The sequence below is a fragment of the Barbus barbus genome, assembly GCF_936440315.1.
Source record: "Barbus barbus genome assembly, chromosome: 29".
Lineage (NCBI taxonomy): Eukaryota > Metazoa > Chordata > Actinopteri > Cypriniformes > Cyprinidae > Barbus > Barbus barbus.
The window spans coordinates 5,097,729-5,124,550 of record NC_136757.1 but is presented as its reverse complement, the minus strand read 5'-3'; the positions used below and the strand labels follow the sequence as shown (position 1 = coordinate 5,124,550).

The following is a 26,822-nucleotide window of genomic DNA, read 5'->3' as shown; positions in this document are numbered from 1 at the left end:
GGAGGTTGTTGCTGATGTCACTAACAGTTGTTTTAGGGTCTTTATTTACAGCTGTCACAATGTTTCTGTCATCAACTGCAGATGTTTTCCTTGATCTACCCGTTTGAGGTGTGTTACTTAGTACACCAGTGGTTTCTTTCTTCCTCAGGAGATTCTGAATGGTTGTACTTGCTATTGCCAGTATTTGTGCAATGGTTTGATTGATTTTTCATCTTCTCTCAGCTTCACAATTGTTTGTTTTTCACCCATAGACACGTTGGTTAAACGTCTAACTAACAATAAATGCAGTCTGCACGGATCTGAAACTGAGCAAAGACATTCAGTGCTATTTATTGTTTGAATAATCAATTAATAGGACACACCAGGGCAACAAAACACACCTGTCAGTCACATGCTCCAATACTTTTGGTAACATGAAAAATGGGTGGGTTCAAACAAAAGGTGCTATCTTCTAAGTTGTGTATCAGATCCAGATGAAAATACCTGTAAATAAAAGATGAAATGTTAATCTCTCATCTCAAATTCATCTTTTGATGTCAAACCCAAATGTTTATAGTCTACAGCAGGGCTGTCCAAACTCGGTCCTGGAGGGCCGGTGTCCTGCAGAGTTTGGACAGCCCTGGTCTACAGCAAAAATAAAGGAATTGGCCTTAATGTTCCAATAGTTTTGGAGGGCACTGTATATATAAAATACAAATAAATTATGATGCATTTTTACAAAACCTACTTGATTTTACTTTTGACCAAGATTTGGGTAAAGTGTAGTTTTTTTGGGGGGGGGTTCTGTTAAATTTATATACTGACGCAACGGGACTGTTTTACGCTAAAGTGAAACAATAAATTAAATATTATAAATTCATTGTTTATTTATAAAATCCTCTGTCAACAGTAAAATGTGTAGAGGTTTTTATTTAAAGCACAAAATGTAAATTCAGAAGGAAATAGGGAGACTTTAAGGAAGTATGAAGACAAAACTTGGTTATTACAAACTCAAAAGTATTTCAAATAGTATTTAATACATATTGTATTGTATAACACACATACACGCAAACAGTTTGCTTTAAACCTTCAGTTTAAATGCATTAAACAGGGCACATTTAATCATTTAACTGTACTGTATTTTTGCATCTCTGACTGCCATTCAAACACAACAGAACGCCCCCTGCTATGACATTTTAAGGTCATATTTCATGCTTTATCTAGTGCATAATGTAGGCCGTGGTTGCTAGTCTTCTTAACACTGATGATGCCAAACATCAAGCAAATTGCCATAAACAAACACAAGACAGCAGCAGCTGCAGCCAACCAATAGCACCCAATGCTGCATGTTTGCGGTTTCTGTGTTTTCAAACTTCCTCTCTATACTCTCTTCTCACCTTAGATGTGTAAAAGACATTCCGAGCAAAAGAAAAGTGCATTAAGGTAATAAGAAAAATGCCTCTACGATGCTTGATGCTGATCACCATCTGTGTCGTGTTCATCACAACAGAAGCTGTTTCAGGTACATGTTTTAATGTTTTATTGAGGATGGAGCAAAATCTGTTTCTGTCGACTCTACAGCATTTAGCTTTTAAATCATATAATAGTATAACCCAATTATAATTATATATGATTATATAAATTGTAAACGACTGTAGTGAATGATTGAGACTTGTTTGTTGAATGTTGTCTAACTCTCTCATTATCTAGTAGGTGAAAATGTGAAGAAAGCAGTGGGTGAGGAAGTTTCTTTTCGTCCAACCAACATGGATCCTCCTGTCAGCAGCATTATATGGAAACACAAAAACAGCAGTGGAATTGTTGTCAAGGCGATTGAATGGGATGTTGATGAATATGGTTTTTCCACCCCGAATCAGAGATTCAAAGGCATCACAGCTCTTGATGAGAAAACTGGACAAATCACTATAACTTATTTAGCTGTCAAACATAGTGGTCTTTATACCATTGACATCAACAGTAAAGAGATAGAGCAAAGATTCAGCTTGGAAGTTATGGGTGAGTGGATGTTGATTATATTGTTTAATACCATGAAATGTGGCAAACATTCTGTACCATGTACATTGTACTGAATGATTGTCACTGTATTGTGGCAGTACCAGAGTACAGCGATGGTGTCATACTTTGATGTATACCATGGTACATGTCCCAAAAAAACATGATTTGTATTAAAATTCCGTCTTACCATCATTGAAGATTTTCATCCTTCATGTTTCACAGAGCGGGTCCCTAAGCCTGTGGTAAAAATCAAGAAGATCAAAGGTAACCCTGATGTTGTGTATTTAATATGTGAGTACAGTGATTCGATCATCTGGAGGAATTCTTCTGGAGAAATACTGATCAGCTCACTGCACCATCCAAAAGGAGAGTTCATCACAGTTGAATTCACAGGAAATCCTGATAACTTCTACACATGCACACTAGATAACGGAGTTAGTACTGAGACCAGTGATCCGGTCTATGAGCGAGATCTGTTTCAAGGTAAGACAGTGATTTACTTAAACATCCTTTACTAAAGTCACATTCAAGTATTTACATTCACACATAAAAATATCTGAATGTCATTGCATTAGTCCACCTCTGTAACGGGGTGAACGAGACGTGAGACGTACGGATCCAAGTGTAAACTTTTATTTATAAACATAGTCAATACACAGGCAGGGTCAAACAATGGCAAACAGATATGGCACGGGCAAGACACAAGAGTGATCCTAGGGCAAGAGTGGGTCGACGATCGGCGAACAATATCCAACAGGGCAAGGCAGAGGGATAATCCAGGTAGATTCAAGAATTTTTATTTGTCACATATACAATTATACAGAGTATAACCAGCAGTGAAATGTAGGTACACGAGCAATGAACCAAACGAGGGGCAAACAAAGTCCGAACGGCAAGGCAAAGGGTTAATCCAGGAAACACGGGCAGGAATCAAAACACGAGAAAACTAGCAAAGAAAGACTAACAACTGAGTGGGCTCCGTAGAGTAGCTATCGCTAAGATATGCGCTAAACAATACTCGGCAGAGAGGAAGAGGAAGTCCATGGTTTATGTAGGGTGTGTGATCAGTGCAATCAGCTGTGTGTGTCGTCCGTGCAATGGATGATGGGAATTGTAGTCTGAGGTGGCGTGCAACAGTTAGTGTAGTGCAAGAGTCCCTGTGGTGAGTGAGTGACCTCTGGTGGTGAGCGAATGGAAGTTCATGGCTAGGATTCGTGACAACCTGAAGACTTATTTTCTTTCTTTTTTTTCTTTTTTTTGATAAAAAACAAACCGATTTTTTTTTTCTGTGTTTGTAAAAGACATAAACCAAATTGGTTTTAAATAATATCAAAGTATTGTAGTCTAATTAAAAAAAAGCAATGTCATTTAAATGTGTGTGGTCTTGTATTTGTTTTTATAAACATTTTTTTTTTCATTAGATTTATGGGGATTTGTCATTGTTTCAGTCAGCATGGTTTTTATCATGGTTTTCCTGTTTATACCGCCTTGTCATGGTAAGAATACTACTGTGTTTTATCTTTTAAATGTATCTCTTTCTTTTGGGCTTATCAGTTGCTTAAAATTCAGAACAAACATTTTAAAAAATATAATGTTAGCCATGTCACATATTTCAGTAACACTTTACAATAAAGGTAAATGAATAATCGTTTACGAATACCTGAATTACTTAATCATGAACTCATGATTAGTGAAGACATGAGCTAATCATGAACAGTGTTGGAGAAAATTACTTTTAAAAGTACCATTTTTCAGAAAAACATAATTTAAAAAGATAATGTTGTAGACTGAGATATATTTTTGTTGTTGCCTATAATTCAGAAGTGTGGTCTATCAATACCAGGTGATGTTTTGTAGAAAGACTTCAGTATAATTTCACTTTGAACATAAGTTGCACATTGTTACTTGGGACGGACTTAACACACAGGTGTATTTGCTGGCATTTCAAGTCGTATGGTAATTTTTTTCCCTGTTGTTTATTTTTTGATATCACACAGGTGGGTCAAAGGTAACACAAAAATACAAGCTAGATATTTTTTGTGACTCTTATTTTTGTTAAATATCCATGACTATGACCTTGTTAATATGCCAGTTAAGTGATGCTGTGTGGATTTTCAAAAAGTCAAAGAGTGGAGGTACATTATCACCATTGTGTCTGCATGGAGAGTGAACTGTACTGATAACAAATAAATAACAAAATAATAAAAATAATAATAATAAAAATAACAAACACTCATGAATTCTTCTAACTAGGAATCTGTATTAATAAATAGGGTCAATTATGATTTCATGTTGGCTGTAAATGACTGACTGTCACTGTTGTTTATGAAGATTATTGTGCTGATTGCTGTAGGAGACGCAAGACTTCCCAAGTAAGTTTATTTATTAATTCCTTGTGAAAAATATTAACTATGTGCAGAATCACAGACAAATCAAATAGATCTTAGATCAACTATGATCAATTTTAATTATTTAAAATGCACATTAAAAGATTGTCATATTTTCCCTTTTTTCATCAGAAATGACATTTGTGAGCAAGTGACTGCTGCTGCTATCTGCCACACAGTTCTGCTCATCATGGACCCTTGTATCTCTTCAGATGCATCGCCACATGTGGATCTTCTCGAAATCATTTGCCTGGTCATCGGCTCTAAATCCCACCTTCACTAAAGCAACTGGAGCTCTTAACCATCTGTTCCTTCATAATTTTGACTGTTTTTGAACTCGACTGTTTCTCTTTGACCTCTGCTGTCCCGTGCAGATGGTGTTTCAACTTCATCCTCTAGTTCTGAATATAAATGTACTGTTACATTTATTTTAAAGGAAGGACAAGATGAGAATCTCTTACAAAACTTTTTTTTTTTTTGGCCAAGATTGAGGTGGAGAGTAGAGCAGGCATTTTAATGTGCTGAGAAGAGGAGAGAAACTGAAATAACTGAAGTTAATATGTGAGCCAAAATGCATTTTTAGTTTGTGGTGTTGTGTAAACACCCCCTGATTATGCCATATAAAAATTTTGTGTTTACTACCTAAAGAACTTGTCTTTTTCATTACTGTAGTGCTGTAATTGTAGTGCTGGAAGTGAGACTTGTCTTTCTTGAAACTTAGTTTACCTTCATTGTAAATTTTAGCAAGCCTACTTACATTTTACCATCATACACTTTACAGTCCATACAGTCACTGTTAGGTGTATTATACCAACCTGGTCTCATGGGAAAACTATTTTATGATGTGGCGATTTTATATGAATTTGTAGTAGTGAATCGTAACATATCATTTTTAGTAAAAGCATCTAACCCAACTCCTAGCCCAACATAACCCTCTCTGGGGCATGAGCAGATCTAGCCACTAATTCACTAAAATGTAAAACTGTTACAAATTGCTATGAGATTGTGTTGGTCATAAACATTTTCAATTTGAAAATCACTGTATGGTCATTCATATAGTCATATCACACAGCCTGTTTTCATAAAGGAGCTCAGATGTTTTAACACTGGCAGAATGTAAAGTGAATAAAATATTTTAATACGAGCAGTTCATTCAAAAGCAATTTATTATGCCAAACCTCTAACCCATAGGAAAAAGTCAACCTGCGGCAGGAAAGGAAACCCCATTCACATTGTTCGCTAAGAAAATAATCCTACTGCATGAACAGATATGAACCTTAGGAGAAGTCAAAACATACTCAGAGATGGGCACAAATACATCAAAATGGATTTAAAATAAAAATACAAAATACTGTGTGAGAAAATGTATTTAAAGTCAAATCAGTGTCACCCAAAACAGGATGCAAAATTTAAAAAAATAAAATTTGTATTATATGTACTAAGCTACTGAGCTATGCTTTGATGCAACCTCCCAACTTTTCTCTTTTTTTAAAACAAAATGTGTTTTTTACCTTGGACTGTGTAATATAAGTTCAACTTTATCTTTAACAGCATTCAAGATGTTTTTAACATTTCAAAACACATTCTCATGCTAGCAGACAGATTACACTTTCACGTGATCAACAATTCCTCAACAAATATAAAATATCATAATGAAATATTAGCAAAATATTCATCTGACGGTGGTGACGAAAACCTGAATTTGTAGTCATTTTATCTATCAAATACATTGGATCAATCAATTACTGTACTAAAACAAACACAACAAACAGTGAGTATGTTATTGTTCATAAAGCCACAGCCATATCACCCTGCAGCCCAAGACTGGTTGCCCACTGAAGCTAAGCAGGGTTGAGCCTGGTCAGTACCTGGATGGGAGACCTCCTGGGAAAACTAGGTTGCTGTTGGAAGAGGTGTTAGTGAGGCCAGCAGGGGGTGCTCACCCTGCGGTCTGTGTGGGTCCTAACGCCCCGGGTATAGTGACGGGGACACTATACTGTCAAAAAGCACCGTCTTTCGGATGAGACGTTAAACCGAGGTCCTGACTCTCTGTGGTCACTAAAAATCCCAGGATGTCTTTCGAAAAGAGTAGAGGTGTGACCTCGGCATCCTGGCTAAATTTCCCCATTGGTCTCTGACCATCACGGCCTCCTAATCATCCCCTTACACTGATTGTCTCCTCTCCACCAGTAAGCTGGTGTGTGGTGGGCGTTCTGGCGCACTATGGCTGCCGTCGCATCATCCAGGTGGATGCTGCACACTGGTGGTGGACGAGGAGACACCACCCCTCACAATGTAGAGCGCTTTGAGTGCTTAGAAAAGCAGAAAAGCGCTATATAAATGTAATGAATTATTATTATTATAAAGCATTCAAGAGTCACATTTAAGTATTTTTGGAACACAAAATCTGATGGTGTTGACAAATTTGCCATTTATTTCACAAAGCAAATGGAGTTCATGTAGTAGCTATTTTGTTTTTTTTTAAGGGGGTCCTTTTAGAGTGACAGCTGCCCCTGATATTCCCTGATTTTATTACAGTTTAATGAGTCTGACGGTGTTGACGAAAAGTGGGGACACAACTTTGAAACCTTATGAAAACATGCATGTGTCACTGAAAAACAGCCTTGTTTTGATATGAGATATTATTAAGTGTTGCTTTTCATAAGACAAGGTCTTTTTCATCATTAAAAAACATTTTTATCCATTTTATAGCATATGAATGATTGAACCCTTCTCTGTGGACACACTGTTTTAGATGTAGTGAGAAGACAATAAGTGTCATAGATTTCACATAATAATGCTAACATTAAATTGAAGGGATTAATTGTGTTAAATACATTCTATTATTAATCACCATAACATTTACAATTGAAAATATTTTTTATTTTTGAACCTAATAGCAGTTACAATTGCTGGACATGTTTTGTCCCATGTCTCAAGAATGACTGAAATACAGTATTTTGCATTTTGAAAATACACAAAATACATACTTTATCGCTCTGACACGTCAATAACTCCTGCCCACCAAAAGCTCCACAAATATATTTGCATACCACGACAATATATAAATGATATAGAGAAAGTTTTACACTTTATATCATCGCTAACATATTGCCATTAATGAACATGTTTGACTAACTAGTTGATAAAACCAAAATCTGACAAAAAAAAACTACTACTATTATTTTTATACCCAAGTTTCTGAGTTGTGCAGGCCATAAACTTTCAACATGGTGGAGGAGAAAACAGCTGCTGCTGGGACAGGTTTGCTTTTTTCCCCACCTTGTCATGTGCAATATCCATTTATAACCATAGTGCAATAACCATTTCAAGCATTTTGTTTGTTTTATACACAGCGAAACAGCATGTATTTGACTGAAACTCCAGAATCGTCAACAAAGATAGCACTGTGAATGTTTATATAGTTGTCAATGAATGGGATGCTAAATTTATTCAAAATTAAATATCTTAAATATCTACAATTTCCTCCTGGATTCCCATTCAGTCCAACAGCAAAGCACTTGAATGCGACATGCTTGTAACCAGGATTTCTGAAATTGGAAGTAGGCAATTTTTATAGCACACAAAGGCAGAATTATTCCTTATTTCCTTACAGGAATCCAGAAAATGTCATTATCCAATCCTATGGTATCATACAGCTGCAGCTCACATGCATGATAGTGGCATGTTTGAACTAGTCGATACAGGAAATCAGCAGTCTAATAAAGAGGTTGATTGGCAAAAAGTATTTTATGCATTTTGAAAATACAAAAATACTAAGATTAAATGTATTTAAATACAAAATACTATTTTGTATTTCAAATACATGTATTTTAAATACTGCCCATACTCAGAACTTGTGCTTTGCGTTTAACCCATCCAAAGTGCAGACACACAACATTGTATTATATTATATTATATTAGCGTATATTATATTATACATACTTTTACATGAACTGTTCCCTCCTGGTGGAATGACCTGCCCAACTCAATCCAAGCAGCGGAGTCCTTAGCATCTTCCAGAAACGGCTATAGACACATTTCTTCCATCTTCATTTGACCCTCTAACTCTAGCACTCTCTATTATAATTCTATTTTATCTATTTGTTTTCTTTTTAATGTATTAAAAAACACTTGACCCTCTAACACGTGCACACTCTATTCTATTTCTATTCTAACTACTTGTTTTCTTTTTATTTATTGTATGCCATGGAGCACAAAACCAGTCACAAGTAGCATGTGTATATTTGTAGCAATAGCCAACAATACATTGTATGCGTGAAAATTATGAATTTTTCATTTATGCCCAAAATCATTAGGATATTAAATAAAGATATTTAGTAAATTTCCGTAAATATATCAAAACTTAATTATTGATTAGTAATATGCATTGCTAAGAACGTCATTTGAACAACTTTAAAGGCGATTTTCTCAATATTTTGATTTTTTTGCATCCTCAGATTTTCAAATATTTGTACCTCAGCCAAATATTGTCCGATCCTAACAAACCATACATCAACGGAAAGCTTATTTATTCAGTATTATTTATTCATGTATAAATCGTAATTAAAAAAAATAAATAATAATAATTACCCTTATTGTGGTCCAGACTTGTAACTGAGACTTGTCATAGCACTTACATATTTTTGCTCTTTTGTTGATTATTGTCTTCATTTGTTAGTCGCTTTGGATAAAATCGTCTGCTAAATGTAATAATGTTCGTGTCTTTAATTTAATATTATTTATAATAAATAATGATTTATTGATGTACTATTGTTTTTATTATTATTAATATTCAGTTATTGTTATTATTAATTCTAATTCATTGGATATTTATGTTTTTTTTAACCCATGAAATTAAAACAGTTCATTCTAATAAGGAGTGCAGTCATTGTTGTGTTATTCGAAGTTGATAATCCTGAAAAAAGAGGCACATTTCCTCAGTCAAGCAAGACTAGAGTTGGATAGATTATGGAGACCCGGATGTAGCGGCGCTCTACCTCCACTCGTCTGATCCTCTTATCAGCGAAAGGCGGCCGAGATGGATGTTGTCAACCAGGTAGGACTTTCAATCACAGCTATTCACCGAATCAATTCTGCAATGTAATGCAAACTCCTCACAGACCTACAGGCAAACAGGCTACTGTTATCTGACTGACCGGCGTTGATTTTAACCGGACGGATAACGGAGTTTAAATGGGACAAGAAGATACCTAGACACGACGTCTCGCTGACTTTCAGAGAATCCCTGCAATTCTGTTAGCAATTCAAGACATTTCTCGTTAAACCGGTAAACAACACTAGGATTTACGCAGTGCATATTGCGACGGTGGTATTTTATTCTGCAGGATATATTTTTAGTAAGATTGACGGAAATAACGCGCAACTATTATTGAACGGGATGCTACATAGTTCACACTGGCTGTTCATATAGCATAATGTGTTTGTTTTCATGATGCATGTGTGAGATGAGGCATTAAAGGACTATTTATCTGGATTCACACTGATGTCCAATTCGCGAGCGAATCGTTTTCTGAACCGGTTCTTTTTAGTGATTCGATCGAACCGATTCAATTGAGTTCATACACCACTTGCCTGTGACTGGAAGAATTGTCGGTGTACAACTGTGAGGGGGTGACATGATGGAACCGTAACCAACCTATACAGCCAAAGAATTAAACTTAAAATGCTCATTTTGAGCGACGCCACAAAAGATTTGGTGAACTAGTTCATTGAGCCAAACCGTCCGAGAGAACCGATTCGCTCAAACGATTCACTTGGACTTTAGAATAGTATTTATTCAGTCCGTGTTTGTCAGTTATTACATGATAACAGAACAGGGATATCACACGCTATGTTACAGCAGCTGACATTAAAGAGCATCAGTGAAAGATAACAGTGCGACGCAGTCTGCAGCGTGCCGCATTCAGTCGCGTGGTCTCTGCGCGAGTCAAATATATCGGCCTCTAGCCTGTAAATGCTCGCCAGTTGCACTTTCATGAAGGAAACGTTGAGATAAGCAGCTTTGACTAATTCTAATGCTTGCAAAGTCTCTCTCTCCTCTCGCGTGCGCTCTATTGGTCGTCATCACTGACGTCAGCGGGGACGGTCAGGTTATTACAGTGTATTTTATTGAGAGAAAGAAGCCAAATGCATCATACCTGCATCATCCACCTGCATTATGCAAACTCTGCCATACAGTGCACAGACAGACAGATACTGTTGTGAAAAAGAAGTGAGCTTAATTCTACTCAATGTGCACTTGTGGTGTACTTGTAAACTTGTATATATATATATATATATATATATATATATATATATATATATATATATATACATACATAATGCTTAGCAGTATATTTTAACTAGTACTGTCAAACGATTAATCGCATACAGAATAAAAGTTGTTGTGTTGGAGATACCTGTGCATTAAACAGTTATACTGCATACCTGCCAGCCAATCAGAATCCAGTATTCAGACAGACCATGGAATAAGTAAGGGATAATCAACGACTAGCCGTGCATTAAAGGAATTTAATGCACGACGTGGAGCATTTATTTATTTTATTTTATTTGTTTTTATTTATTTATTTATTTATATATCAATACAAACACATGCATGGATATATTTAAGAAAAATATGTTATGTTTATATATTAAATATATTTATGCAGAATATAATAATGTAAATGTATATACATGTAAATATTTAAAAAATATGTACTTAATGTGTGTGTATTTATAGATACATAACAAATAAACACAGTACACATACATATATTATGTAAGCTATTTTTTTGGATGCGATTAATCGCGATTAATCGTTTGACAGCACTAATTTTAACCATATTTCAAAGACAGTAGAAATAATTATGACATTACATATAAGAATAGTCCTACTTAAGTGGTTCAGAAAGCCACTCTTATTGTAGTTATTATAGTTTAAATACAAATTTACTTGATAACATGCATTTAAGTGTCTGAAAAGTTCACTGACGTGTACATTTTTAAGTACTCTTTTTAAAAGTATGTTAAAGTGTACTCATTTTTTACATACCAGGTTTGATGTTTTGTATAGCTGATTATATTTATGTGTTTATTTTTTAGCTGGTCGCCACTGGGCAGTTCACAGTCATCAAACAGCCATTGGGGTTCATTAAAATTTTACAATGGGTGAGTAACTAAAGACCTTGCAATGCTTTGTGTTTTTTTTTTTTATCTTGCTATTTTTTTAAACATGCCTTTTTCTTTCCTTTATATTATTTCCTTCAAAACTGTAGAATATCTTGGGTTTGCAACTTCAGTGTAAAACTATAATTTTACCAAAAGCACTGGTATTTTCTTCCAAGAAGTGCAAATCTAGTTCTTCTCAATTATAGCTGGCAGTAAACACAACACACGCGCATGGTATTGTGCACAGCTTGTGTGGGAGGCTGTGAACGGTCACTGCTGCTTACGTAACCCACGCTCGAGAGGAACCTGACGCTAGTTTACAGTCAAGAGATCTAGGAAATCAAGGCTGTCCGTTATGAATGTGTTTGTGCATGTTTGAAGTTGTAAAATAATTTAATTACAATAATTGAATTTAGTTAAATTTTTTTTTAAAAATTCTGAAATCCTGCAGTATTAAAACATTAGGCAGATATACTGGGTCCTTCTGACACAGCACTTTGGATCACTGTGATATGCCATGATGAGTTTATGGCCAGTTCTGTCTAATTTTCTATTTAAAGCGTCCTAAAATAATTAATTGCTCAGAATTAGAAAGACCAGAGCTGGCATGAATCCTCAGTAAACATGTGGTATTTGTAAAATTGTAGAATTAGGCCAAAGTCAAAGTTGAAATGCGGCTTTATTGTATAAATATGATTTGGATTCATTCACAAATTCAACTCCCTTTGATTGAGCTACTGTTATTTAAAAATCTAATTGTTTAAACAGATTGAATATCTTAATATACAATAATATAAATTTTTATATGACATCATAACAGTAATCTTAATGCTTTTAACTTATTTCTGACTTCAGTATAAACTAGAGCCAATAAATGCAGCACAATGCTTTAAGGCGTTATCATGCCTCTATAAATTGTTAGGATCACAATAGCAAAAAACTGAATTTTAGTTACTTCATTCATTATTCTTCCTTATAGTTCATTAGAAATCCTAAAGGAAGGTTTACAGGAAACTTGGAACCAATCCTACATGATCATAAGGCAATTTTCTTATAGGATTACAGCAACACTAAGCAAAAACCTAGATGTCTGAAATGGGAACACATAATTCCTACCTGAACCAGCTGGATGAAATATCCATGTATCAAAAAGAACTGAAATAAAATCTGTGGGGATTTGAAAACTGCTAAAGCTCAAAAAAAAGCAAGCACAATAATATCCAGTAGGATTCTAGGAATCAAATAAGATCCTACTGGACCTGAAATTCCTATCAGATGTTTCATTCTTTGTTTGATTTTTGGAATTTTTTATTTTTTGTTTTTCAACAGCTGTCAAGATATACAGTACTACAAATAAAGTAGAAGGCCTGGCCCTTTATTAAAGCAAAAGCAAAATGATTGATCTTCCGTGATATACTTTCTGTTGTTTTTTGTCATTATCTATCTTTTTTATCAGTCCTGTAGCCTTCTAACAAATATAATCACTCAATAATGCAATAATAACCCATTTTATTTGCTGAGATACTCAGACAGCCCAGGATATTGAAGTGTTGTGTTCATTACATCTGGTGCATCTGGTAATCAGTTAATCGGATTAAAAAAAAGCCCAATTTTATTTTTTATTGACAAAAAACACTTCTACATTCTGCCCAATGTCCTTCAAACAAACGTGCCAACTGAATGCTATGAAAACATACAGTGCTTAACAACTACCTGTCATAATAAAGAGAAAACACAAATATTTCAGGAATCTGTCAAAAAATTATTTAAATATAAAAATGTTATTTATTGGGAAAAAAACAAACAACTAAATAGTATTTATTAACAAAAATGGCCTCCTATGTCTTTCATAACAGCTTGCATTCTTGCTGGTATTATTTATGTACTTTTTGACTAATTTGGTATCTAAAAACACACACTATAAAACGCTTGACTTTTTTTCTGCTTTTCTTTCTTAGATAACAGCAATAATTATATTATAGCATTAGAAATAGCCTACTGTTACTAAAGAGCTTATGCATATTGAAGGACTAACCAATACAGAAAGCTAAAAAAATTAATAAAAAGATTTTGGTAATCACCGATATAGAGCAGCAGTGGCACAAACCTTACATAATTACACTAATGCTTAACGCTTATAATAAATAATTCTCATGTTTTGGGCAGCTTGGATCACGTACTTCTCACGCAGCATCTGATTCTGTTTCCTCCACTATTTTTAGATGCATTTTGTCTATAGAAATGCGTTATTCAGTGCCGTAATTTGACGTGGCCGGCTGAAGTTGGACGTTCACTGTGGGCAGACCCGACTAATCGATAATGAGAATCGTTGTCGATGATTTTCATCATCGATAATAATCGATTAGTTGTTGCAGCCCTAAATATGATTAAAAAATGTAAAACTTATTTACTTACCAGCCATTATGTGACCCACCTTCAACCTTGAAATGTGGTTCAACTAAAAGTCAGCTTTTGTTTCATTGTCGGCAAAACTTTGAAACAATGATTAATGTTAAATGGCTGTAAACAGGTGAACAAAATGCGAATGAATCAACGCTGAAATTTAATTCTTCCATGTTGAACAGCAAGACATTGACAGTGTTGCTAAATCAGTGCTGATTCGTTTTCAAAAATCAAAACGATCCAAGTCGTTGATTCATTTTGTGTATTCATGTTTTTCAAATGGATAGTTTACCCAAATTCTCTCATCATTTACTCACCCTCATGTCGTTCCAAACCTGTATGAATTTCTCGATTCTGCGGAGCACAAAAGATTTACAAAATATTAACTTATTCACAAAATATTTTGAAAAGTATTTTTTCTTCATATGATAAATACATTCAATACTTATTAGAGTTTACCCCATTAGCTTAGCAACATGCTAACATCATCTGAATGAAACAGAAGTTGTAATCATCTTTTCTTCACTATTGCACATGTATATCCAACTGTTACTTGAAAGAGAAAAAAATGTAGGGCGGGATTTAATTTGGTCCGTTGTAAATTGATTGTGTCGTTGGATCATTGTCCTTTGAACTTCTAAACGATTTCAGACAGACCTACTGTAAGGTTGTTAATCGATAGCATTTGCTTCTGTAGCTGTCAGTCCACATTTTTTCATCTTATTTTTAAAATAATCGTGTTTAATAGCAGAATTCATGATGAAAAACTACATTACCCATGATGCTGTACTGAAAATTCCACCAATCAGAGTCGCAGCAAATGAGAGCGCTTTAGCTCCTCCCACTCTGTGAAGCACCAGAAATGACATCAGCCTTCCTAAAAGCTCTCAAAATATATTGTTATATTGTTTTTATGTAGTCAACATTTTAGTTTTATATTTTTCTGACATTTTTTAATTGATTATGTCATTTGCAGTGGGATTGTAGTTCATTCTCTCACTAAAGCTGTTACCTTTGTCTTTTTGTCTGATTTCAGATACTTTTTTACTTTAAATTAAAGTTTGTAATGATATGATTCTCCTTGTAGATGGTTGGTTTGGCTCATGGCTTATAGTACTTTAATGAAGACTGTTTAAAAAAAAAACCCTATGGAAAGAATGAATGGGAAAAAAAATACTTCTGGAACCAGCATTGCTAAAAAAAAGAAGAAAAGTGGGCGGGCACTAATGCACTCTATTGCTGCAATCTCTTGGGATTGACAGGTTGCTGGACGGAGGAGGTTTTTGTCCCGCCCTCATGCCAATAAACACATCATTGGAGAAGAGATGTGGAGGGCACATGAATTTAAAATAATAATAATAATGTGCATAGATAAACCATGTATAAAAAACAAAATAAATTATAGTGCAGACTTTACATAAATGTTGAGCGTTCCAGATCAGTCATTTTTTCCGTGATGGTTAGGATGCTGCCAGTGCAGGCTGTGAGGAAGCTCACTAGGTTTTGGAACAGAGCTTATGTGTGTGTTTGTGTGTAAATGTGTGTGTGCGCAGAGTGACATATAGTAGATCGGCACAGTGTGTGTGGTGACAGATGGTGAAGCACCTCACTAAGATTAATAGCCGGATTTTCTATTCAATCGGATCTTCCTGCAGTGAAGGGAGGGTGTGGTAAAAATACTCTGACCAACTAATCTGTGTGTGTGTGTGTGTGTGTGTGTGTGTGTGAGAGAGAGAGAGAGCACTAATGCTAGGTGTTCTGTAATTACTGCTTTAAATCCAGTCACTAACATTATTGTGATAATTCGTTAACGCCTCGTGTTTGTCGCCTCATCTCATTTGCTAAGTATCCTTGACAACAGTTGCAACACTTTGCACTAGTATGTTTGAGTCAGCAGCGCGTCTGATTGGGTCGCAGAGGAAAGGTGCCGGCAGTGGTGTAATACGGCAGATGGTGAATCATCTTATAAAATCACTCTAGAACTTGCTCACTTGCATATTAGAATGAATTCTGAAGGATCATGTGACACTGAAGACTGGAGTAATGATGCTGAAAATTCAGCTTTGGACTACTTTAGAACTTTAACTTTCATATAGGAACATTTTAACATATATTCAGATTGAAAGCAGTTATTTTATTGTAATAATATTTCACATTATTATTCTTCCTACTGTAGTTTTGATGAAATAAATGAAGCCTTGGTGAGCCTAAGAGACTTCTTTCTTTTAAAACATTAAAAATCATTACTTTCACCAAACATTTGATGGACAGCATTTATTATCCAGCTTGCATTGTGCTTAGCTAATAGGTTTAATATTTTTGTGAAAACCATGATACAATTTTCCAGGATTCTTCGATGAATAGAAAGTTCAAAATAGCAGCATTTATTTGAAATATGAATCTTTTCTAATACTATAAATGTCTTTACTGCCACTTTTGAGGATTTAATGCACCCTTGTTAAATAGAAGTTTTAATTTCTTTCTTTTTTTTAAACTTACTTACTTAAATTTTTAATGGTATTGAATCACAGTTCCACAAAAAAAATGAAGCTGAACAACTGTTTTCAGGTTCTTGAGCAGCAAATCAGTATAATGATTTCTGAAGGATCATGTGACACTGAAGTAATGATGCATTTTCAGCCATATACATACATATACACTATATACTGTATAGAGTAATTATGGAAATATTTGCCATACATATAGAATTTTCCATCTTTGCTTCATGGAACATTTTTGCTGTCTGAGCCCATAATGCAGTGTGACTGATACTGCATTAATAAAAAAATAAACCCTTCCAAAAACTGGCCACTATGGAACTTAATTACAGTATAATATTACTTTTATTTCATTTTTTAGATTTATGCTGTATGTTGCTTGTTAAAACAGTGAAAGATATGTGTTATTATGCATTTTCAGGACACCTGTTTTAGTTGCCTTTCTACAGACTTATTCAGTATAACTGACTCTCATGTTCTCCTCTTCAGTTCTTTGCCATCTTTGCGTTCTCCACCTGCGGCGGTTACTCTGGAGTGTTTCGGATGAGTGTGGAGTGTAAGAACCGCACAGAGAGTGACCTGAACATTGAGGTTGAGTTTGGCTACCCGTTCAGGTCAGTGTCCCACTGCCATTCCTGTCCAATTAGATCACAGCACAGCAGACACAAGTCCTAAATTAATATCGACAGTCTTCCATTCTTTAGTTGATGTGTTTGATCCACCCAGTTCACACATAGTGCCGTAGGTCAGACGTCAGTTTTTATTATACAATGTAACTATCTAGGCTGTATAAGCAAATTATATCTAGCTATCTATATATCTATATATATATATGGAAATTCTTAAGTATATCTAGAATTCATGTAACTACTTCAGACCAAACTATTACTGAGCAGAATGAATGTGTCTCTAGAGAATTTTAAAGGAATTGTTCTTCCCAAAATAAAAATTTCTTCATTATGAGTTTGTTTCTTCATGACAACAGATTTGAAGAAATGTATCATCACGAATGGGTGCCGTCAGAATGAGAGCTGATAAAAACATCACAATAATCCATAAGTAATCCACACCACTCCAGTCCATCGATTAATATTTTGTGAAGAGAAACGCTGCGAGTTTGTTAATCCTGTTGTTCTCTCACATCAAAATCAACCGACATATTTGTTTTGGGCTGTTTTCACTTGTAAACAGTGCTTGATCTGTGCATTCTCTCCTGATTAACCAACATTATGGTCTTTAATTGAACGATTTTAGCCAGAAGCAACGGTTTCAAGTAAAAAAATACATCTTAATGAAAAATTAGTTTCTTACAAACATGTAGTTTTTTGCTTCACAAGATGTTGATCGATGGACTCTTGGGTGAACTATTCCTTTCGGGACATGGAATTGGCAAAAAGCAACACAGTGGTCAAAGACATACATGTATAGCACATGTTTGCTGAAGAAAACAACTAAAAAAACCACTGGCAAACACAAAAACACTTATAGTATGAAAAAGTAGTCTATTGTTTAAGTGTTTGCTCTCCATGTTCTTAAGTATCTCAATACTGATTTACTCACTGACAACCCATTTTTAGGGTTCCCGCGGGTCCTTGTCTTGTCTTAAATTTAATTGTATCAAATTTAAGGCCATAAAAGGTGTCTTAATTATGATTTCAAGAGGTCTTAAATTTGGGGACAGAAAGACCAGAATTGCGATATGGCTTATATGTGAGGATTAAACTTCAAAAGGCTAAGATTTCATTAAATAAACATGCGAGCGCTGCATGTTTCAAAGTCAGGTGCTGCTTTGTGTACAGCTGTTACCGGGGAAATATCTATATGTCTGCCATTCCGAAAGAATGAATGTGCATTTCCAATAAGCCTGTTGTTTTTGTTCAGACCAATGCGAAAGCCGACCCTTGTTTTTTTCTCCTTGCCTACATGAAGAGCTGTAAACTGGTGGATCGATAATAATATAATGCATTATAAAAATCTAAACACTCTATTTATCTATATGTTATTTATTTAGTATAATAATTTATTGATAATAATTGTTTAAACTAATATAATAATTAATACTGACTCTAAAAATTAAGGCTGAAATGTGAAGTGTATCATTTTATAAAACTTTTTTTTTTTTTTACTATAGACATGGTCCTACCCCCTCGTATGGTATTAATTTTATTTGTTCAGATCTTAAAAAAGGTCTTAAATTTGAGCTTAAAAATCCTGTAGAAACCCTACATTTTAGATGTTTAAATGAGAGAGTGGTCCAGATGAATGCGAGTCGATTCAGGCCGTTTTTGTAAAACCACTTTGCCGATTCAATGAAAAAAAGCTCAAAATAATACAAATGATAGCCTTCATCAAAAACACAGGACTTATAACTGCAGAAATACTGGCAGGGAAAACATTTCTCATGTTCATGCTGTACATCTGAAGGCGCCACTGCTTCAAAAGGGTTTAAAGTGTCTTATTCTAGTGAATTAACTTGAATCTGGTCAAGGGAATGTAACTGCTGACAGACATTTACCAAGTGTTTTTCTCCACAGACTGCACCAGGTATGGTTTGATGCTCCTACGTGTAAAGGGTCGGAGCCTGAACGTCTGTTTCTGGTGGGAAACAACTCTTCCTCTGCTGAGTTCTTCGTCACCATTGGTGTCTTTTCCTTCCTTTATTCAATGGCAGCCATTTCTGTGTACCTCTTCCTCATGGAGAAATACCGCGAGGGAAACAAAGGAGCTCAGGCTGTGAGTCTTGCAGTCTTCTTCCTGTAAACTATTTAGTAACATTTTACATTTTACAATGTCCTGTTAGTTAATGTCAATGATACATCTGCTACAATTGCTATTAATATTTCTTAATGTTATTTATTTATTTTTTTTAAGTCTATTGTTAGTTCATGTTAGGTGAAGTCCATGACAGGAATAGAACATGTGTCCAATCTCAAGCAATTCAAGATGTAGATGAGTTTGTTTCTTCATCACAGATTTGTAGAAATTTATCATCACTTCACCTGTTCACCAATGGATGCTCTGCAGTGAATGGGTGCCGTCAGAACGAGAGTCCAAACAGCTGATAAAAACATCACAATAATACGCAATTAGAACACACCACTCCAGTCCATCAATTAACATTTTTTGAAGCCAAAAGCTGCATGAGTAAAAGAAACATATCCATCATTTAAATTAAACTTCTAACAGGAGATACACTTTTTCACTGGAGGAAGTGTTGTTATGGATTATAGACTTGTATTTTAGTAATGGTTAAATGTTAAAAATGTTTTACTGATGGATTTCTTTCTTACAATCATGCAGCTTTTGGCTTCAAAAAATGTTAATTGATGGACTGGAGTGGTGTGGATTATTGTGATGTTTTTATCAGCTGTTTGGACTCTCATTCTGACGGCACCCATTCACTGCAGAGCATCCATTGGCGAGCAAGTAGTTAATTATTGTTAATGAATGGAACCTGATAGTAAGGTGTTACCAACAATTGTAATAACCAATATTTATTTTTGATATGTTTTGTCAACATTTAAAATACATTCATCATATAATGTTATGAGACTGGAGCTGAGTGCAAACTGTCTAACAGCCTTAACTAACAAATGTGATCCACTAGATTATTTACAGTCAGTATTCTTACATTTGTGCCAAGCATAATATTCCTATAATAAACTGATCACTATGACTATTCTCCATATTAATTATGGGAGAACTATTGAGCTTGATGAAAGTGAAATCATAGTGAACTACTGAGAAAGACTGTAAGAAAAGCTTACTTCTGCTGGAGCCATGAGGTTAAAAAATGTCTTTCTCTTTGCATATTATGTCAGAAAGATTATTTTTAACAGGGAAATGTCACAGCATAACAGGATGGTAGTGAAAGCATAATATGTCATTATTTTATTAATATATAACCCATTAAAATGTGTATTCCAGTGAAGGAAAAAAAAAACACTTACAAAATCTGAATTATAGTTGTGTTTTGTCGTTCTACAGGATTTTGTGGTGACAGCTATTTTTACCTTTATGTGGTTGGTGAGTTCATCGGCGTGGGCCAAAGGTCTCTCGGATGTGAAGAGCGCCACTGACCCTGACGAGGTGATCGACCTCATCCCTGCGTGTGACCACGAGGAAAACCGCTGCAAAGAAATCCACGAGCCCGTGATGTCCGGCCTAAACACTTCTGTGGTGGGTACAGACACTTTAACACTGTCATTATGCACATATACTAAAGGGGTCATCGGATGCAACATGCACTTTTACAAGTAGTTTGAACTGAAATATGTGTTGGCAGTGTGTGTACACAACCACCCTACAATGATAAAGATCCACCCAGTGTTTTGTTTTTTTAATCTCGTTAAATCATTTCCCCTTTCTCATATCAAGCCATTCTCAGCTTCTTATATGTGTGACGTCACACAGACCCAGGCCCCTCCCACGATAGTTGATTGACACTAGTGTTTTACCTTAGACCCGCCCTGAGTGAGCTGTCATCAGTCCGCCATTGTTTCGATGCCGGAGCAGGTGTAGACAAGAATGTCTCCTAAGCGACTGAGGTGTTTTGTTGCATCTAATAATGAACATAGCAGTCGTGATTTACTCCCGACATCTGAGCCGCTGAAGACACAGTGGATTTCATTTGTTTTTGAAAGGAATGTGGCCCTGATCTACCTAAATGCGTTTATGTTCACGCGAGTATAAGGTTCTTTTATGAATCTTTGTAATCGCCTTTCCTAATATCGTGCTAGTTTGTAACTTCCGCGGCTAAAGTAAACAGTATCATGAGAACTCCCCACGGAAGAGAGGGGTGGGATGAGCAGAACTCATTAGCATTTAAAGAAACATGCACTAAAACAGCTTGCTGAAAATGAGCTGATTTTGACAGGGGAGTGTTGTTTTACACTACCATTGAGAAATTGTATTATAGACTTTTCATTAAGACCCTAAAGAATCATATCAACTTGTGGAAAATCTGCCTCCGATGACCCCTTTAAATGTGTTCCTAGAATCTGACGACGACACGTGGGCAGTTGAGACAGGTTGAGCATTATGCAAATGAGGAATGACAAGATGATGTGACTCCTGGATGACAATGTAATCATGCACTGATAATTATGATGCATTATGCACTGCTGTAAAAAAATGTTGCTGAACTTCAACATTGAAATGTGATTGAAATAATGTGAGCTAGTTTTTTTTTTCAAATAAATTTGAAGTAATAAAATGAAAAACTTTCTTTCGAAAACTAAAAAAAAGTCAAAAGTTAAAACTAAACTAATAAAATTAATTTAAAGCTAAAAGAAATATTTTAAAAATAATAATAATAAAATGACAAAGCACATCAGCTAATCAAATTTTAAACTAAAATATGGAAATTATTAAAAATAGTATTAATAACTACTGTAATAATACTAAAAGAACACTGTCTGTGATTCTGCTTTGATTCATGATGTTTATTCATTTGTAAATAAATGTTTAAATTAGGGATGCACGATATTATCGGACTGATATCGAAATCGGCCGATAATGACTTTAAATGTAAATATCGGTATTGGCCTGACATGCAAAATTATGCCGATATGTCTTGCCGATAAGGGGAAGGGGTTAACTCGCATGTGCTCAGGGTGTGCTAGCGATTAGATCACGTCAGCAATGTGGCTCATTCTTGAAGCAAAGTTTTGTCTGAATGATGAATAGATTGACTGTTTTGGATCGCTGCATTTAATGTGTGAAGGCATGTACAGAATGACGCGTTCGGTGTGGGATAGAGTAAACAGTTATAGCACAAGCAGGGGCAGCAGTGACAGCCTCCCCCAGGTCCTAATGCCCGTTCGGTAAGTAGTTTTAATAGTAGGGGCGCAGTTGGCCTACTTCTAATTAAATTAAAAGTAAAATAACCTACACAAATAACATTTAGACTGTGTTTCTGATTAAATAAAGCAGTAATTGATGTAATAAAATAAGTATGTTTTGATTTAATGGTCAGAAGCTATAGCTTACATGAAAAAAAAAAATCACAAACATGACACTTGTAAATTAAATAATTTTATATATACTGATTTATTCATTAATGTGTAACGTTTTATTTTTTAAACAAATCATGAGCTCTAAAATATTTTCTGAATTTTTACAACTCTTTTGTTTTAGACCATCTACAAATGTTAAATCTTAAAATAAAATATTAGGGTTAACACTGCATCTTTCTGGGGGAAAAAATGCAGCGATTGATATAGTTGATTTATATTTATTTTCAAAGCTTCAATGTACTGTTAAAAAAAACCTTTATTATTTTTTATTTAATTCTAATAAATAAGTTCTTGTTAAAAACTAACCAAAATTAATAATATTTTGCTTATAATTTCTGCACAGGAGAGACTTGGTGTTGTTTCCAAACAAAAGGAAATATATCGGTATCGGCATCGATATCGGCCAAAATGAGTTGAAAAATATCGGCATATCGAATATCGGCAGAATTCCAATATCGTGCATCCCTAGTTTAAATGCAAGATAGGAATGTTTTTCGCTCCACAATGTTAATTTTTAATGGCAAGAAAACTAATTTGTTGTTAAAATAGAACTAAGAATAATGTTGTGACGTCCAGTGACAAAGAAAAGCAGTGTGAACCACACGTTTAGTCTAATGAAGCGGTCAGTAGCTTCATCAGGTGATGCAGGGTGAAGATGTATTTGGGTAGACAAATGAATGCATATGTGCAAGTAAGCATTTGGCTGATATGTCTGATTCCCGCAGGCGTTTGGCTTCTGTAATGTGGTGCTGTGGGCAGGGAACCTGTGGTTCGTCTTCAAGGAAACCGGTTGGCTTGCATCCTTTGCTGGCACTTACGTGCCGTCAGGAGAGAAGCAGCCAGCACCAGATTCCTTCGGCCAGGGTGGGCATTACAGTCACAGTGCATTAGTTCATATCTGAAAAGATTTGAATGTCTGGTTTAAGCTTATATATGTGGCTATTAATATATTTCTGTGGTATGATATTTATGATAGTCTCAACTTAACACTATATTCTCCTTTAATTGGATTTTTTTAGGCTATGGGCAAGAAGGTTATGGCCAGGACCCTTACGCCAGCTCTCAGGGCGGGTACCAGCCCGACTACGGCCAGCAGGGCGTTGGACATGAAGGCGGAGGCGGCTATAATCAGTATGGTCAGGGTGAGCCCACCTCCTTCTCCAATGAGATGTGAGCTCCAGCTCTGCACTGGTGAGTGAACAAGGCCTGAACCAGAACATGACACACATAATATTCTGCTGTTTTATCTACATTTTGTCATGTTCCGTGTGTGTTTTTTGATCAGTTTACTAGTTTGATACTTAATTCATGCTCTCCTTTGTTCCTTGCTGTTTTGTTTCTATGGTTACTAATTGATTGGGTACTCTGTTGGTTGCTCTGTTTAAGTCCTCAGTATCTTGTTCTGGTATTGAAGGTTTTAGTTTGATTGTAGTGTCCAAGTATTTCTCCTGTGTTTGTGTTAGTGGCTTTAAATAAAGTACCTGTGATTTATGCATCTTCTTCGTTGAGCGCCTATCTCTACACGAATCCGTGACAATAATATCCAGTGTTTTTAAAAATAAAAGATCAAAAGGATTAATAATGCAGGTTTATTTTCAGAGCCTTCTTTGATTATATTTACCAAGGGTGCCAATAATTCTGACCACGACTGTACATAGCCAAATGCTTTTTAAAAATAGTTTGTATACTGTTGTTTTAACTTTTTTTATGCATTTTCATGAATGAATAAACATTTAAACATCTGTTTATTTTACAGATCACAGCAAGAGGACGGTCATGTGATCAGCCAGCATGGAAACTACTCGCTACTGTATGTTTCCTCTCTCTTCAGTCTGTGAGCAGTGAGTTTAAAGGGAAGGGGTGGGTGAGGGCTAAAGCACATTTAAGAAATCTTAGCAGGGTTGTTACTAAATCATAGCCAAGGGAAAATGCTTTGGACCCAGGAGGAGGTGAGACCCTCACTTCAACATAAAGTCTATCACATCAAATCCAGCCGGAGATGATCCATCCTATTATGACAAGCAAAAACTTGAATATGCTACCAAAAAAATTTAATGAATGAAATCTATGATGTATACGGGCAGCCGTTTGAATGAATTATATATTAATTATAGTCCTATTATACTGAATGTGTTTGTCTGTGTGGTGTAAATATGAATTATATTGAAATAGATATACTGTATTGTGAATTTAACTGTTGTTTTCACTTGTAATCTCCACATTTGTTTTGTTTTTATTTATTGTAGTGGTGTTTTTTGCCCTGGATTACCACTGCACCACCTTCATCATTCAACCCACTGAACTGACCTTAAACCTCCTACTGAATGTGCGTTTTTCTTTTTTATTTGCGTGAAACTTTCTTTTAAGGTTCGTGAGAACACAAAGATTAAATAGTATAGCAGTAATGTGTCGATCACTAGTAAAAGTGTTAACAAAAGTCAGTAGTTTTAGATAAAACTGGTTTAGGGAGAGAGGATCGGTGTAACACTAGAAAAACTAAAGACCAAAGTGAAACAGGAAGTACGGGTGAATAAGCACAAGAATTATTTCCTTTTATGCTTTGGTTAAATGTCCAAACCTTTCTAATCTAAAGCACATATGCTTTATTGATGCTATAAAACGGCTCGTAGGACAATACAGTGAACATCATCATGGGTGCTTCAGTACTTGCTGTTTGGTTTTTCTAGTGCTGTGAAACTCCACTGATGCTCTTCTTCAGACATGAGTGTGAATGACCAATATTAAGTTCATTTCCATGTGTTTTTGGCTTATTGTTCAGACTGAAATGGTGTTTTAATGCTGTCTCTGTCTCTCTGCCTGTACATGTATTCCTGTATTCCTTTCTCTCCTGCATTATATGATCTGATATTGCAAAATAAAACATGTTAGAGAATGCCGAGTGATGACATTAATGCTCCAGTCTGCTTGTTTTTCATTGAACACATGGTTTTCATACATTCTAATATATAAGAGTTTTAAAGAGTGGCTCGATTGTAATTTCACTATGGGGTTACAATGACAGACAGTCATGGTTGATGCCTTTTAAGACCAGAAGAGGGAGATATTTAGTAAATTATGTGACTAAGAACCGTTAGACTGTTAGAAATAAATATGCTAAACAGAATGCACAAATACAAACGAAGCGACTATTCTAGATATTAGAAATTAAATCTTCATTTACATATTTTATATATAAAAGTAAATAAATCTTGTTTATTAATGCAGTTATTGAGCACAGTGTTTTTCTTAAGTACACTACCTTTTAGAAGTTTTGGGTAAGTTATTTTATGCATTTTTTAAAGAAATTAATGCTTTTATTTAGCAAGAACAAATTCAACTGGGCAAAGGTGACAGTATAGAAAATGTATCACAATTTTCACGTAAAAATTAAGCTGCAAAACTTTCATCATTGATGATAAATGTTTCTTGAACAGCAAATCAGCTAATTTCTGAAGGATCATGTGGCTCTGAAGGCTGGAGTAATGAAGCTGGAAATACAGCTTTGATCACAGGAATAAATTACACTTTAAAATATATTACAATAGAAAACATTCATTTGAAATTGTAATCATTTTTCACAATATTACTATATATTTATCAAATAAAAAATCAGCCTTGGTATTAATAAAAAAAATAAAAAATACATAAAAATAAACAATTGACTGGCCCCAAACTTTTGAATGGTAGTTTTACTATTCTACTTGAAATTCACTGTAAACCTGAATTATTATTTATTTTAGATTACTGTATTAATATAGCATCTTTCTAAAAAATAGCTTAGATTAATGTTGCAAGTGCTACAGCATAAATATCAGAATTATTATGCAACAATAATTGATGGTTTCTTCTCATCTTTGCAAGACAAATGTGTTTTATTGGTGTTCTGAAATAGGCTGTAAGCCAGAAAAGCGTGGTTTCCTTTAGTTGTATCCTCCCTGCTTGTGGCAGCACATTTGTTATGATCACTCACTAGTGTTGCCAAAACAAGGCCCTCTGTCTGTGTGTGTGTGTGTGTGTGTGTGTGTGTGCGCGCGCGTATCTGCCCTAGGAGAACCGTCAAACCTAACCCAAAGGCAGGCTACTTATGGCACAGAGTATTTCCACATTGTCACTTTAAATCAAATTGTTACCGTGGAATCTCTCTCTCTGTGTCGGTGTAGTTATACTCTCTGCAAACCAGGAGAAAGAAACACATTCCAGATGTGAAGCATTTACAATATGTTTCCCCGTTCAAACCCATTTAGCACAACTCTTCACAGCTCCTTCTGGTCTTATTTTAAAACTGTAAATAGGAAAGAAATGATAGAAGGAAAAAGGGGGGAAATGACAGAATTCACCGAAATAACTAC

The 26,822-nt window shown here is 35.2% G+C and overlaps 2 protein-coding genes across 4 annotated transcripts; both read left to right on the top strand.

Moving 5' to 3' along the window:
- The first annotated feature begins 1,331 nt into the window (after window positions 1-1,331).
- LOC306848962 (CD48 antigen-like) lies at window positions 1,332-5,525 on the top strand. The gene is made up of 6 exons (XM_079383756.1): window positions 1,332-1,501; window positions 1,693-1,995; window positions 2,218-2,478; window positions 3,417-3,491; window positions 4,327-4,367; window positions 4,515-5,525. The coding sequence occupies exons 1-6, from the start codon at window positions 1,435-1,437 to the stop codon at window positions 4,518-4,520; spliced, it is 753 nt and encodes a 250-aa protein (XP_079239882.1). The 5' UTR covers window positions 1,332-1,434; the 3' UTR covers window positions 4,521-5,525.
- A 3,808-nt stretch (window positions 5,526-9,333) lies between these two features.
- LOC306849515 (synaptophysin-like) lies at window positions 9,334-25,390 on the top strand. 3 transcript variants are annotated; one of them, XR_013782344.1, is made up of 9 exons: window positions 9,387-9,441; window positions 11,490-11,555; window positions 16,946-17,070; window positions 18,991-19,189; window positions 20,444-20,635; window positions 23,199-23,337; window positions 23,493-23,664; window positions 24,230-24,283; window positions 24,720-25,383. XR_013782344.1 is itself a non-coding variant. In XM_079384605.1 (8 exons), the coding sequence occupies exons 1-7, from the start codon at window positions 9,424-9,426 to the stop codon at window positions 23,645-23,647; spliced, it is 894 nt and encodes a 297-aa protein (XP_079240731.1). In that variant the 5' UTR covers window positions 9,334-9,423; the 3' UTR covers window positions 23,648-23,664; window positions 24,230-25,390. The 3 variants fall into 3 exon arrangements, 1 of the variants encoding a protein (XP_079240731.1); XR_013782345.1 differs by having other exon boundaries at window positions 9,389-9,441; window positions 24,230-24,314; XM_079384605.1 differs by having other exon boundaries at window positions 9,334-9,441; window positions 24,230-25,390.
- Window positions 25,391-26,822: the final 1,432 nt, after the last annotated feature.

Excerpts from the sequence above, each read along its gene's own strand:
- LOC306848962 (XM_079383756.1), top strand. The coding sequence starts at position 1,435 with ATGCCTCTACGATGCTTGATGCTGATCACCATCTGTGTCGTGTTCATC. Across the intron at positions 1,502-1,692 it reads CACAACAGAAGCTGTTTCAG|GTGAAAATGTGAAGAAAGCA; the intron begins GTACATGTTTTA and ends ATTATCTAGTAG. Across the intron at positions 1,996-2,217 it reads ATTCAGCTTGGAAGTTATGG|AGCGGGTCCCTAAGCCTGTG; the intron begins GTGAGTGGATGT and ends CATGTTTCACAG.
- LOC306849515 (XM_079384605.1), top strand. Across the intron at positions 11,556-16,945 it reads TCATTAAAATTTTACAATGG|TTCTTTGCCATCTTTGCGTT; the intron begins GTGAGTAACTAA and ends TCTCCTCTTCAG. Across the intron at positions 23,338-23,492 it reads ACCAGATTCCTTCGGCCAGG|GCTATGGGCAAGAAGGTTAT; the intron begins GTGGGCATTACA and ends GGATTTTTTTAG.